General features: G+C 44.6%; 1 protein-coding gene and 1 long non-coding RNA gene across 2 annotated transcripts in view; one reads left to right on the forward strand and one right to left on the reverse strand.

The window, feature by feature from the left end:
* The window catches only part of ELOVL2 (ELOVL fatty acid elongase 2), a 78,833-nt gene that overhangs the window by 55,485 nt on the left and 7,589 nt on the right, over positions 1 to 15,759 (reverse strand). Inside the window, exon 2 of the mRNA XM_021100179.2 lies at positions 960 to 1,028. Within this exon, the coding sequence (XP_020955838.2) occupies positions 960 to 1,028 (69 nt within the window). The remainder of the gene's footprint in view (positions 1 to 959; positions 1,029 to 15,759) is intronic.
* Positions 8,151 to 14,716, forward strand: LOC146401173 (uncharacterized). The gene is made up of 2 exons (XR_014809583.1): positions 8,151 to 9,738; positions 9,798 to 14,716. It is a non-coding gene; the product is annotated as an uncharacterized LOC146401173 (long non-coding RNA).

Genomic DNA, 15,759 nt, shown 5'->3' on the forward strand with positions numbered 1-15,759 from the left:
CCACAATAATAATGAAAAGTTTGAAATATTCTGAGAATTGTCAACATGTGACACAGAGACATGAAGTGAGCAAACACTGTTGGAAAAATGGCACAGACAGACCTATTGATACGGGTTTGCTACAAACCTCTCACATGTACAAATGGAGGATCTGTGAAGTGCAGTTAATTCAAGGTCTGCCTGCCATGTAACTTACATGGTTTTCTAGAATGCTCTAGGGTGTATACGCATTTAGCCACCTGCTGTAGGTAGACCTTGTGAGGTGGTGCTGCTGGCTCACCCCTTGGCTCAGACTTCTCCACAAACTGGTGGGGTAAGAGTTTGCACGTCTCATAAGCAACGTATCTTGGGAGGCATCCCACTCCCAGGAGGTGCACCGGGGGAGCAAGAGTCAAATACAAACAAGGTCATCTCTGTAACAAAGCTTTGGACGTGAGGAGTCTGCTATCTGTTACTTGGGATACTTCATGGCTCAGTTCCCCGTGGGACCCAAGGCGAGAGGATGCCGAGATAAGACAAGAACAGGACGTACTTAAATCACATACGCTCCTGGGTGGCAGGGGATCTCCTCTCCAACACAGAAGAGACGGGCCTTCTTCTCAACTTTTCCACGAAACCCGGCATGAACTGGTACCTGCAGGGCCCTCTGCATCAGCAACGGTACCCAGCAGAGCCCGGATACCAGATATGAGCACCAGTGACCTCTGCCAAGCAGCAGTCCTTGGCGGACCGTCAGCACCCCACAGATACAGTGGTGAGGAGGGTACGGGGGCTCCTGCCTGACCTGGCAGACGGGGAGCCGAGCAACAGAGGCCTAGTCCCCACAGGTGTGATGACATAACTGACCAGACTTAGGAACAATTACGGGAGAACTGAGAACCCTGCCTGGCTTTTGTCTGTGGAGCGCAGAGGAAGTGCAGGGGTGTGGGAGGAGCTGGGGAAAGAGCTGGGAAACGTACATGTATATACACAAACGAGCTCCAGCTGCGGCTCAGAGACAGCCTCTCTCCAGAAAACGGTGACAGTCCCTGGTTAACAAAGAAATGAGATAAATATATGAGATTTGTTAAGCCTCGAAAATAGATTTTACACACTTTAAAAATATATCCATAAAGCTTAAACCACTTGTGAATTAACTCATAGTTATGCAGCGATTCATGAGGTTTGAGGAAACTGAACTGCACTAAACAAATACAAATTCTCTATAATGAATAAAATTAGACTCGTTTTTTCTCCCATTCTGCCTTCTCTCCAAGAATATGGAAAAAAAAAATCCAAACACATTTTTTTCTTTTATAATACCCGGGCCTCACTAAAAAATATTAAATAGCTTGCCTTAATTTCAAGAGACTAAAATGAAATCTGCTATACAAAAAACCAAAGAGCATCAGTTTCACAATTAGAAAATAGAGCCACTCAGTGATTCAATACTATAGGATATGTGAGGAGCCAAAAAGCTGCTAGGGCTGCAACGCAAGGTATCTGCCATGACGGTTACAACGGCTCTTTCCACAGGAAGCTGTGAGTGAATTCTAAACTCCCTGGAGACTGAACCCAAAGCCAGCCAGCTGTATTCGGGACACCTTGGAACCGGGCCAGCTTCTGGCTTCGGGGACATGGAGAAGAATCAAGCTCTTTCACAATTAACAGCCGCGATGAAAGGAGGTTCTGTGTGTGCTCTGGTTATCAAGTACGGACCAGAGGGGAAGCAGGTTGGCTGCTCTGCATGTACAAGAGCCATCCTTTCAGATGTGAAAACAGCGGAAAGCTTGTGACGGTCTCCCGGAAAAGACGTGGGCCAGATTTTGTTTCTAACTTTTAAGCTATTTATCTATTCTACCTATTTATACACATATATGTACATATTCTAATCTATATGTTCTAAAAATATCTACGGTATTTCAGTACATTTATGGTTAAGTCAAAAGATGTGTTCTTTTACTGCTAATACTGAGACCATCCGTGAATCTTATGGATAGACTTGTTTTATATTTTACTTCTTTCAAGCTAAAAAAACCAACCGATATTGGGAATAACTGAGCAATCCAGAATTTTACCCTGCTGCACGAGAGCCTTAGCACATCCTTTTTGGACCACAGTATATGTTACCATAGAGACAGTGATCCACGTGTCACTGCTTAAAGTCTTTCCTAAGAAACGAAGGAAAATCATACCTTTTCCTTAACATTTTAATCCAGATAATGTCTAATCAAACTGAACAGCAGCAGCAGGCTCTAAGAGGAAAATAAATCAACATCTAGAGAAAACCATAATTCGAAAAGATACACGCACTCTCATGTGCACTGCAGCATCATTTACAATAGCCAAGGCATGGAAGCAACCTAAATGTCCACTGACAGAGGAAAGAATACAAAAGATGTGGTACACAGCTACAATGGAATATTGCTCAGCGACAAAAAGAATGAAATAATGCCATTTGCAGCAACATGGATGGACCTAGATATTATCCTAAGTGAAGTCAGACAGAAAAAGACAAATATCACATGCTGTCATTTATGTCTTTTTTTGTTGTTGTTGTTGCTGCTATTTCTTGGGCCGCTCCCGCGGCATATGGAGGTTCCCAGGCTAGGGGTCGAATCGGAGCTGTAGCCACCGGCCTACGCCAGAGCCACAGCAGCAGGATCCAAGCCGCAAGTCTGCAACCTACACCACAGCTCACGGCAACGCCGGATAGTTAACCCACTGAGCAAGGGCAGGGACCGAACCCGCAACCTCATGGTTCCTAGTCGGATTCGTTAACCACTGCGCCACGACGGGAACTCCACATGCTGTCATTTATACATGCAATCTTAAAACAATGATACAAATGAACTTACAAAATAGACCTTGAAAAAGAATGTATGGTTACCAAAGGGAGAGGAGGGAGGGATAACTTCGGAGTCTGAATTAACATATCCACACGACTACGTGTCAAATAAACAGCCCACAGGACCTACGGTAGAGCACAGGGAACTCAACATTCTGTAATAACCTACATGGGAAAAGAATCTGGAAAAGAATGGATGTATGCATAGGTGTAAGTGAATCACTCTGCTGTATCCCACACTGTACATCCACTATCCTCTAATAGAGAAGAAAAATTACATTGAAAAAAGAAAACAAATCAGCCAAAGGCAAAACGTCGCCGGAGCTGCGTGTGAAAAAAAAAAGGCCTCTCTTGACGCCCAGCTGACCTTTACGACGGTTAGAGTTTCACAAATTTTAGGCATCGCGTGTTATTCTGAGTGTCTTCTGGGAAATCGCCTTAATTAATCAACATTAATCAACATCCAGTCATCAGCCCAACACGGTCTCCCAAAACACGGAGCTGGTGGATACAGACAGACAACTGCATGGGCGGGCGTGGAGAGAAGGGAGCCGTGACCAGTATTAGCCGGTTAACAGATGATAAGAGACAGAAGACAAAATGATTTATTAGAATCCTATTTGCCAAAGTGCTGTGTTAAATAAAATGATGTAAAGACCAAGCCCCCGACCCCATTTTTTATTAGCAGTGCAATCACACAATCTCCTCGCCGGGTTATTGTTTGAATCCTGCTAGAGAAGCTCTTTTATGAAACAGGACTCTCCTTAATCTTACTGATAAATCCTTTGACTCACTGGAGACTAGAAAGCATTTTGCAGTGTGTTTTTCCGACTTTCTGTAAAGTGCTGAAAAACAGATGCTTCCGGCCCTCCCCCCCACCCCCGGCTTCCCCATCTCTCCTATGCGAACTTTGAAGTTACTACTGGAAATAAACATAAAACATAGTAAATTGACACGGTATCTAAGTTAACTTATTACTTCATGTAGTGCCAATGTCTGAAGGTGTCATCTGGAGGTGAACGGGCAGCGGGAAGGACCAGGGAAACTCTGATCTGCAGCTTCCCAGGTGAACCCTGGAAATTTCTGTTTGGTAAATTAGGGTACTTCAGTCATTTGCATTCAACAATTTTTGAGTTTAACTTCATGCAAGCAAGGTCTTTTGAGTGCTTATCTGCAGTGTAACTTTTAAGAGGATAGAAGGAACGTTTTAAAGCAAATGCCAGAGTTCCCATTGTGGTGCAGTAGAAACCAATCTGACTAGGCCAGGATTGCAGATTCGATCCCTGCCCTTGCTCAGTGGGTTAAGGATCCGGCATTGCCGTGAGCCATGGTGTAGGTTGCAGATGTGGCTCGGAGCTGGCGCTGCTGTGGCTGTGGTGTAGGCCGGCAGCTGTAGCTCCCATTTGATCCCTAGCTTGGGAACCTCCATATGCTGAGAGTATGGTCCTTAAAAAAAAAAAAGCAAATGCCTATTTGAAACAATCATAATTGAATCATAAAAGTTAAAATAGTATTAAAGCACAAGTTTTTTAAGTCAATAAATAATTTAAGAGAATATTACTAAATTTTCTTTTAAAAGTGTGTGCATCCATCTATCTATTCCTTTGTCTATGTTAGAAACTAGTTGACCTCTGAAAATCTGCTCAATAGTTTGTAATAACCTATACGGAAAAAAAGATTGGGTATGTTTATATGTATGAGGGAGTCACTTTGCTGTACACCTGAAACTAACACAACCCTGTAGGTCAACTATACTCCAATAAAATTAAAAAATAAGAAAAAAAATCTGCACAATGAAAAAAAAACTAGTTGACTTCTATAAAATAAAACATACACTATTTATTATATGCATGATCTTGTGATTTTAAAAACATTTTCTTGGCAGAGGTCTTTGCACATGCTAGTTTGAGCCTTTCAGTACTCAAAAGTTTTTTATTTTCCTTTTTAAATACTGCCTTTTAGGACTGAATCATTATAAGGATGATAACACTTGAGCTGATGCAGCTCTAAAAGGTTTGTATTACAGTGTTTTTCCTCCTAGTCTCTAAAAGAGGAAGGCTAGATTCAGTGCCATGAATGGGCAGTGATTCTGGGCAGTGGGAGGGGTGGGTGAGAAACATTCCAGAGTTTTAGTTGAGAAGGTACTGGATGCGACCCTGTTTTCAGGAAGGCGCATAACAGTTATGAGACCACTGCCTCTTCACTCGTCAGCTCACCTGATCAGTGGTTCTAGCTGTTTCTCAAACTGTGGCCCAACTCAGTCTCTGGAGACACAGAGACAAAAAGTTCCCTGTGCAACGGTGTGAAAATGTGTGCTGGATTTAGACAATGAGAAAAGTTAAAGGAGGAGATGTCAGACTGTGAGTGTTGTTTGTTTGAAAGTAAGCCTGGCCAACTAGTGAGCAGAGTTTTAAAGAGACCAAGGGCTGAAAATGGGAATGAGCGCCGTGGCCGGCGACAAGCTGGGCCAAAACGTCAGCGACCCCGGGCTGCAGCTGGGCAGCGGGGGTAGGAACGCCTCTGGGAGCCTCCTCGGCTGTAACAGGAGGGACCAGCCAACTCCGTCCATTAATCCTGGACTTGGGTTCGGAGTTCCGGTACAGATCTCTGCGACAGCCACCAAGAAGCCAGTTCTCAAACAGAGAGCCTCCTTGGTTTCACGAGGCGAACTAAACATCGTGGGGAAACGGAAGCTCTTTATCAGTATTTTCCTCATGTCCACAGTCTCATTAATAGAGAACTCAAGTTCACCAAGCCAAGTGCCACGACGCAGCTGGTAAACAATCAGCAAGGAAAACCTTGTAATTCACACACACGCTCACCGCTCTCCCACTTTCTCTAACTCTTCCTTTTGAAAAACTAAAGCAAGTAGTCTACTTTTCACTTAGTTGTTCGTTCTAGCTGCTATTTCTTCAATCTCTAGAATTTCCTAAGAGAGAAGTCACTTAATATGTTCACAAAGAATGCTACTTAACTCCATGACAGCAAGTTATTTTAGTTGAGGATAAAATATTTTAGAATAAAACATATTCAGGTCAAATCCATAAGGATAACCTGCGTGCACTTAGCAGGATGTCAGAAGTAGGATGGACTCAAGGTTATATACACATCAATTAAGGAGCCTGTTTAACCAAACAGGCTTTCCCAATCCACGGAAATCTCTTTAAAAGAAATGCCCACACATCCACCCACTTAGTAACGATTACTGCTTCACTATAAAGTCGGTGATCATTATAATGAGGCAGAAAGCACTGGATTTAAGAGGGAGGTGTGTGTGTGTGTAGGGGGGAGATTAAGAGACTCAGGTTCTCGTCTTGACTTTGGCACCAACAAGTACTATGGCCTTGAACCTCATTTACATAATACGGGGGGGGGAACCTCCCTTCTTATGGACAAAATTAGCTGCTGCTGAATGTCATTTACCTACAAACAGACTTTATTTATTTCGTCTTTTTGTCTTTTCTAGGGCCACACCTTCGGCATACGCAGGTTCCCAGGCTAGGGGTCTAATCAGAGCCATGGCCGCCAACCTACGCCACAGCCACAGCCACAGCCACAGCCACGCAGGATCTGAGCCATCTGTGACCTACACCACAGCTCACAGCAACGCCGGATCCTTAACCCACTGAGCAAGGCCAGGGATTGAACCTGCAACCTCATGGTTCCTAGTCAGATTCGTTAACCCCTGAGCCATGGCAGGAACTCCTAGAAACAGACTTTATAAGACAAGTAAGTAGTCATGGAACATTGCTATCTATGCTAAAGATGTCCAATTACATTTTACCATCAATAAAATAAATATACCTTTGCAGTATGTCCAGTATGATCACTGGATTAATGAAAATGAAATTGTGTCTTTGGCTACACTCTTAACTCATACAAAAGAGTCTCTAGCTTTGTATGTATCCAACACATGGGAACTTGAGGAAATAACAGGATTTATTGCCAACTTATAAACTGTAGCCTGATTTCTTCATATAGACATTAACACAGCTACACGGACTGTTAATGTTATATATCTAACAGAGTGTCTTTCTAAAAAGTAACTACCTTTCCTTACACAGAGATGTAATATCATTAGGTAAGATAATAACTGAAAAGTTTTGATGCAATTTCTTCATTTCTTAAGCTTACCCTTCTATCTTTCAGGAAAAATAACATATTAAAAATTAACATGTTTCTTTGTAAGGATTGCTTTCCTATCACACAGTACCATAAAGGCCTAAGAATTAGCGCTGCATGGCCCAGCCTTTTTGCTAAGGATAGAAATACAGAAAGGAAACACACAAATGATTTTTAAGTCTCAGATGACTCAAGGAGTTTACTGGCTCTCATAAAAATCAGAGAATCGGAGACATCTAATTGAACTTTCTACCCAAAGGTGAAAATAATTGCTTTCTACAGTAATTCTGATAGAAATTCACCTATCCTACTGGCAAGAATCTAGAGAAAGACTTCTCACTACTTGGCAAGGTAGCGTGGCCTATTTTGAAAGATTTTTCATTTTTAGGAAACTCTTATTTGGGGCTAAAAAAAAAAAAAATATTTCTCCATTCAATGGTTACCTATCAATCCTAGTTCTTTCCTAACAAATCTGACTCCATGCTGAATGTTTCTTTTACTTTAACCTTTGTATCCTATGGTGTTTGCCACCAGTTAATCACTAAAGGGCTGATGCCTACAGCTCAAAGTAGACATAACAGCCCATCTCCGGCAGCCCTACCTCCCATGCTTGAGCATTAAGCTGAAATACCTTTGTTTAAGCTCAGGGGAAACAGCCCGACCAGGCCCACCTGCACCTGGCCTGCAGGGAAGAAGAACCTTACAGAGATCCCCCCCAGAACCGGGAAATCTCTGGGACAACTTAGGGGCCTTTTTACTTTACCTCCTCACCTCTCCCTCTCTGTTCTGTAAAAGAAACTAGCACCACCTTCTCCCTCCCCTCTGCTGGCTTTCCCAGTAAAGCCGCTCTTCGTGCCCCGCCACCTCAATTCACTGGCCTGTCCTGCGACAGGCAGTGGGAGCCTGGCCTCGGTAACAGGATCACAGACACCTAGTACCATCTTTCTTTCGCATGACACCCCTTCGGATATTTGATGACATTTCACACCAGGCCTTCCCGTTTCCTAAAGAGCCTCAGTAAAGTCCCCTACTCCCACGCCCCCTTCCCTTCCTCGGCGCTCTGGCCTCTGGGCTTCCTTTCTTCCTCCTTCCGAAAGCATTAGCCCAGTATACTAAGTACCAGTCACAGGTTCATGCAAACAGCAGGCACTCTAACCTTCCTGAACATTCGCTTCTGAATTTATTCCAGTTTGTCAACATCTTTTTTTTTTTTGTCTTTTTAGGGCAGCATCCAAGGCATACGGAGGTTCCCAGGCTAGGGGGTCGAATAGCTGGAGCTGCAGCTGCTGGCCTACCCCACGGCCACAGCAACGCCAGATCCGAGCCGCGTCAGGGACCCACACCACAGCTCACCAGATTCCTCGACCCACTGAGTGAGGCCAGGGATCCAACCCACATCCGCATGGGTACTAGTCGGATTCATTTCTGCTTCACCACAATGGGAACTCTCTCAACATCTTTTTTTTTTTTTTTTTTTTGGTCTTTTTGTCCTTTTTTTTTTTTTTAGGGCCACACCTGCAGCATATGGAGGTTCCCAGGCTAGGGGTCTAATCAGAGCTGTAGCCACCGGCCTACACCACAGCCACAGCAACACAGGATCCAAGACATGTCTGCGACCTACACCACAGCTCATGGCAACGCCGGATCCTTAACCCACTGAGCGAGGCCAGGGATCGAACCCTCAACCTCATGGTTCCTAGTCGGATTCGTTTCCGCTGTGCCACAATGGGACCCCCTCCCCCCCCTTTTTAAAATAGAGCCTTCAGAAGTGAACATTTTCAGGATGTGGTACAACCACCACCTCTCACTCTGAAAGCCGTATTTCCACTGACAGAACCAATCCCTTTTGCCTGAGCCTAGTTAAAAAGTAGCCCCCCCCCTCCGCCCCGCCCCAGGACCACCGCCCCAAAAGGACCTAACCTGGACTTTTTACTGGGGGGAAATGTACAGACACATAGATTTCTCTTCCATTAACCAAATGGGGACTTCGGGTTTCTTCCTAACAATGTGTAAGTTACTTTGCACACAGGGTGTCTCTTCCTCCTCGGGGATTTGGTTTTGCTCGAGATCTGGATGCAGCATTTTAACTCCCTAACAGATTAAAACAGGTCCTTGTCCTGGCACATGTAGGCCTCCCTTGGTGGGGCTGCCCTGAGGAACCACTGCCCGACTTACATTTCTCAGACTCTTCAGTTTGGCCACTTTACAGAGATCTGACCGCAGCCTAGAAGCAGGTGGGGACAAACAGGCCGCTCTGTGATCAGATGGCTTCACTCAGTCTATTTCCACCGGAAGAGAACTGCCTACAAGTTGATGGCTCTCTTCTTCCTTTACTTACTGATTGGTTCACAAAGAAAAGCATACACTCTTCCTCATTAGTTACCTACAGGTGTCCTGAAGCGTGTTTTTGCATTTTTTAAATTTTAAAATAATGTCAAGGAATTGCTAACTTCAGAATTACCCCGATGTCACTGATTTCATTACAGAAACTACCGATGATAACTGTAATAATAAATGAGAATAGTGAGAATGTGTTGATTAGGTATCAGCTGTTGTATTTACGGGGCATATTACATACTATTGTTTCACTTAATTCTCTCAGCTACTGTATAAGATAGGTATTTTCACCTCCCTTGACAGATCAGGAAAGTGAGGCTTCGAGAAGTGACCAGCTTGGCTAACTTCACAGAGCTGGTAAATGATAAACCACCACCCTTTAGAGGAACGCTGCATCTTCTCGCCACTTATTCAGGTGGTAACTATTCTTGTGTGTGTGTGTATTTATGGCTGTACCCATGGCACACGGAGGTTCCCAGGCTAGAGGTCGAATTGGAGCTACAGCTGCCAGCCCAAACCACAGCCACGTGAGATCTGAGCTGCATCTGTGACCTACACCGCAGCTCACGGCAACACCAGATCCTTAACCTACTGAGCAAGGCCAGGGATCGAACCTGCAACCTCATGGTTCCTAGTCACATTTGTTCCCGCTGTGCCACGACGGGAACTCCAGGCGGTGACTATTCTTAGCCAATCCTGTGTCTGGGGTGTGTGGGTCATGGTTAAAAGAGGTAGTAGCACAGCATTCAGTGTGATTCCTTGCCAAGAATGGGAGTTTTACAAGGGTTCTAAAGTAGCAGCAAAAACTCTGCTGCTCTGACTCTAAGCAGCAGCAAAACCTTTGGGCAAACTATTAACAGCCTTGTTATCTATAAAATGATTATCCCTAACAGCCTTGTTATCTATAAAACGAGAAAAGTACTCCTAACTTCACAGTGAAGAGCAGATGACTTCCTGTTTAAAAGCATCTCTGATGGGTGCATGCTAAGTAGACACTTAAGAGACCTGCACTTTGAAATCCCAGTTCTGGGGCCTACTGTCACACCCTTGACAGAGCCAGCCTAAAAGGACAGAGCAGGTGATTAAATGGCCAATCCCACTCGGGGCGCATTCATTGAGTAGGATGAAGAGTATGGGAGACCCCTGTGAGTCAATGATCACTCAGGAAAGCAGACCTGCTCAACAACTAAACCGTGTGACCGAAGCCCAAGAGCAGCCCCAGAACAATACGACAAGGGTGGACTAAGACCCACACCACGCCCACTGAGGTCAGCGAGTTAATGAGCCTTGAGAAGGGGCTTTTTCTGCACGTCCTAAGAACAGAAATACAGGGGAAAGGTGAAGCCCGAGACGGTTTTCCATATTGTAGGGTATGTTACTGCCTTTTTGCTCATTTCCACTGTGCCATGATAGTCCTGGTTTGACCATGCAAGGACCAGAAAACTTGGGGCCAACGTGGAGAAGACGCTGATCATCAAGTTTGGTGTCTACTCGATCATGGGGAAGGCGGTGGACTTTGGACCAGAAACCCGAAGACTTCATTTTGTTCGGTTCAAAGCCCTCTCGGGCCTGGCCCACACCAGGCATCAGCAACAACTTCACACCAGCCGGGCGGGTCTATTCGGCACCCTCGATACGTCCACCGTGTCTGTCGTCTTTGCCCACGTGATCTTAGCCTCTTTTAACGCTGTCCTCTCACAGATCGTGAAGTCAGGCTCACATTACCCGCCCATTTTGGTGTCACGCATACACTTAACTTTCTAATCAATTTCCGCTACTTCTAAACTGACAAGAAAAAGAAAAAAGAAAAAAAAACAAACAAACAGGAAAAGCAGCAGTGTGAGGAGTTCCTGCTGTGGCACAGTGGGCTAAGAAGCCGACTGCAGTGGCTTGGGTTGCCACAGAGGCACAGGTTCAATTCAATTCTCCGCCCGGTGCAGTGGGTTCATGAATCCAGGGTTGCCACCGCTTCGGTGTAGGTCCAAGCTGTGGCTCAGATTCAATACCTGGCCCAGCAACTTCCATATGCCACAGGGGTGGCCGTAAAAAAAAAAAAAAAAAAAAGATAAGCTGTGTGTCCATAAAAAATCATCATCATCATAAAAGCTCTCTGTGTATGTGTTCTTTCCTCACACAAATCCAAAAATCTTCTACACAGAGGGTTTTAGTAATTGAAGTAATGATAACCCAGCGGCTAAGAGCATGTGGAAGACCCGTGTTCTCGTACATTTTTAGGGGTTAAGGCATTAGATTAGGTACATTAAGAAGCTCAAGACGTGGGCAATGTGATGTAGGCAGTTAGGCAAACAGCTCAAGTTTAATCTGATTATGTGGCGCTCTTAGGATTTTCTAAAGTTGTGACTTAAATTCATGAAACAATTTTCAAAATACTCTCAGTTTTATGAGTGCATCTATAGATGAGAACTAATCAACAAAACTATTCTGAAACAAGCACATAGCTTAGCTCTTCATTTTTCTCTAACGGAATTCACAGAGCCGAAAGAAAAGGAACCAAAAATAAGAAGTCTATCACTTTTTCATTCTCTCCAGAAAGTTTTGAATGTTAAAACTAAAATCCACTACCTCAGGAATGTGAAAAAAATTTTAAATGTAAATACATATAGATCAATCAAGTCAGATTTTTAAAAAATCTCTATCTGAAGCATACAGAAAAAAGTTGGGTTTCTACAGATAAACATGATGAAGTTTCTGCAGGTAAATGGCCACCAGTTCTGAGCACCTACTATCCACTGGCTTGTATATTATGAGAGACTTTACATATCACCTTGTTTGATGCCATCTTCACTATGTGTTAATATACTTCCATAGACGAGATAAATGGAGTAGAGAACTGACCCCAGGAGGGTGTAGTAAAAGTTTTCAGAAGGTGACACCAAGAAAATGAGAAGAATATATTAGTTCAGCCTCTCCCAACCCCAGATATAATGGAAACCTGATTAATCTTCCTAACTAGAGCTTTCATCGTTTGACCGTCCTCATTAAAAACCTGATTTACAAAATCTAGAAGAAACTTCCTAAGTTCAGATTCAAGACTCTTCAAAGTTGGCCTTAATCCAGCCCATAACCCTGTTGGTCCTCAGCCCTCAAAAACTCACATCTTTATTGAGCGTCTCTTCTTTGCCAGGCTCTGCAAAGACGGGGTCTTGGCCATACGCTGCACTCATTTTCTCAGATATATTCATTATTGCCTCTGGGTCCTTACCAAGTTATTTCCCTAAATGAAGGTTCTGCTCCATTCTACCTTTCTCCTACATATCAAAACCCAGCCTCTTCAAGATTCAGTGCTAATTCCAACTCCTTCACGACCACACACTAAACATTCTTGTTAGAAAGTCAACCCTTCATTCTTTTGCGTCCCTAGACACACGATTCTAAATTCGTGTGCACCTGATTCTGACTCAGGACGTGTGGTTGCACCAAACCTGAACGTGCATTTAAACACAGCTGTCTGATGGCAAAGTTCACGCTCCTTCTACCCACGGAGGCTCTCAGACACCTGGCTTGACGCTGTCTCCCCTCGCTGAGGTGCCTTGTCCTTTTGGGCACTCCGGTGTCACACACACAATCCTGACCTCAGCTTTAGCAATCCCAGTGACTCTGGCTCTTTCAATTACCGGGCACTCCGGGCTCCGACCACATTCTTGGCCTGATAAAGCAAAAGTTACCCATGCTGCAGGGTTTAGATGGTGTGTGTGTGTGTGTGTGTGTGTGTGTGAGAGATAACACAACTAGTCACCTTAGTGTTCTGTATTCTTAATAGTAAAATTTGACACAAAGACAGTTACTGGCCTGAGTGACTTGAAGACTCAACTCCTGACCTATTCATCTGTTCCCACGGGAGGACACAAGAGATTCTCCCACTGCACTGCTGATTTCTTAGAGCAGGGACTGTCTTGCTTTTCTTTTTACAGCTGTACCTGAGGCACATGGAAGTTCCCCAGGCTAGGGGTTGAAACGAAGCTGCAGCTGTGTGTGGCAACTACTGAAGCCATAACCCACTGAGCGAGGCCAGGGATCGAACCCACATCCTCAGAGACAACGGTGGATCCACAACAGGAACTCCAGGACTGTCTTTTCTACTTAAGTCGCCAGTGCCTAGCCCGCTGCCTGTTGTGGATCATGTGCCAACGGGCAGTGCCTAGCCCGCTGCCTGTTGTAGATCATGTGCCAATGGGCAGTGCCTAGCCCACTGCCTGTGGTGGATCATGTGCCGAGTGCGTAAGCCAATGGGCAGAGCCACTCACAAGTTTACTGAGGCGATGTACTCGCATGTCTCCCTGGTAGCGACTTTAAAGCACACGGTATTCAATGCAGCAAACATTTCCCTTTTCGTCCAAAGAAGAATGAATGCAACCCATCAATCACAAATCTGCGCCAAGGACTTAAGACGGCTGCAGGCTTTAGCTCTACCTTCACGAAGCAAGCACCAATAAAATCAGCGTTCTTTTCAGAAATCTATTACAACAGGGATGTGTCCACTTATTACTATTATTACTGTGATGATGATGATGGTCTGCCCGTGGCAGTTCCTGGGCCAGGGACTGAACCCAGGCCGCAGCGAGCAGCTGAAGGGACAGTGCGGGACCCTTGACCCCCTGCGCCACAGGAGAATGCCTTCACTTATTTTAAATCGTAGGAAGAAAAAGATTTCCAGTATAGCTAACCTGATTTACAAACGGGACACGGCAGCACTTCAATGGTAGGGGCAGGGCGTTCACGGGGTCGATGTAACAGCCGCGCTGTTGTTAATAAACGCGGCGTACGTGACAGGGAAGCCAGTGTGCTTTACACTGGCGACTTTGAAACAGACTTCAGGCAGTAAACCCCAGAACGACTTGTGACACAAAAGGCCAGAGGAAAGGGGCTTAGGCTTCCCCCGAAAATAAGGACTAACGGCCCCCCAGCCTCTGGAGAAAGGGGTGTGAAACAGCCTGGAAGAGCAGTTGTGGTCACTGGGTATTTTTCTGCCAGCCCCAAGCACCCTGCCGGGAGCCCAGCTCCGAGGCTGACATCCCAACAGTCACGACACCTGCATTTCCGAGAAGCAAGGGAGCTGCTGGCTCCCAGAGAACGAGTGCTTCCCTGGCAGAAATCTGGAACAGGAGCAGAGAAGGTCAGAGAACAGCCATCCTCTTTCTTCCCACGGCGCCTCGGAGAACCCTACACGGAGCTCCTGGAGGCGGGGACGGTCAGCTGGTCAGAACCCATCCGTCCGGAGAGCGGAAAATGGCCTGACTGATGTTTGCATTATGGACACCTTCTGAGTTCTTCCTGAAAGGCTTAATTTTTTTTTCTTTTTTTTTTTTTTTTTTTTTTTTTTTTTTTTTGGCTTTTGTCTTTTCAGGGCCGCTCCCGCGGCATATGGAGGTTCCCAGGCTAGGGGTTGAATCGGAGCTGTAGTCACCAGCCTACGCCAGAGCCACAGCAACCAGGATCCGAGCCACGTCTGCGACCTACACCACAGCTCATGGCAACACCGGATCCTTAACCCACTGAGCAAGGCCAGGGATCGAACCCATAACCTCATGGTTCCTAGTCAGGTTCGTTTCCACTGCGCCATGATGGGAACTCCCTTGAGTTAATTTTTAAGCTAACTCTTCCGTGTAATGGTCAATAAACTTTTTGATGCTGCTCCTCCAAAAAAGCCCCCCCCCCAGTATCTGTAACATGTATTAAAGAGTCTATTCATCAAATTCTACTTAGCCTTATAGAAAAATCAACACTTTACATGTTTAAAGTATTGGAAATAAACCCAAATGAACTCTCATTACAAAACTAAAATGCATGTGCAAAGCTACCACTGACCTGTGATCAATACTGTGGTCATTCTACTCAAAGACAGACTGCTCCCCTTGTAAATTCCTTAACTGTCTGCCACATGGGCGTCCCCCTCTTTATGCCACTGGGAAGGAGGGTAACTCAGATGTGCATATATGTTGTTCCTGAGCACCTCTATTGAGAATAATTTCCCTCTATGCTCCCTTTTCCATATGTATATGAAACAAATCTTTAGGTATGTATTATATTTAAATGTATGTGTGTATACATAGTCCTACTCATCTATCTATTCTTATGATTCATGAGGTTAACGGCAAAATCATTCTGATTTTTCTATTCTCATCTAGAGCAATGAGAAAGAGCGCTATTCCTTCCTCACACTTATACGAGAGGAGTACATTTACGCTGGTTCTTGGATAAAGCTACATAGATTAGCAGAAGAGATGAGATTTTAGGAATCAGAAGTTTTATGCCTGGTTTTGTGACCTTGGGTAAATCATTTATTTTCTTTGAAATTCAATTTTTTCACCCCTAAAGTCAGCATAGTGATACAGCACTTGTCTCTCTCAAAAGTCTTGTGAAGCTTTGAAAGAAATAATGTGTTTAAAAATGCAAAGACAAAAATTTATTTATTTTTGTCTTTTCTAGGGCCACACCCATGGCATATGGAGGTT

Source organism: Sus scrofa, chromosome 7 (genome assembly GCF_054392235.1).
Source record: "Sus scrofa isolate SSC_HxYL_T2T_F1_AM1 chromosome 7, Sscrofa_HxYL_maternal_Yorkshire_Landrace_v2.0, whole genome shotgun sequence".
Lineage (NCBI taxonomy): Eukaryota > Metazoa > Chordata > Mammalia > Artiodactyla > Suidae > Sus > Sus scrofa.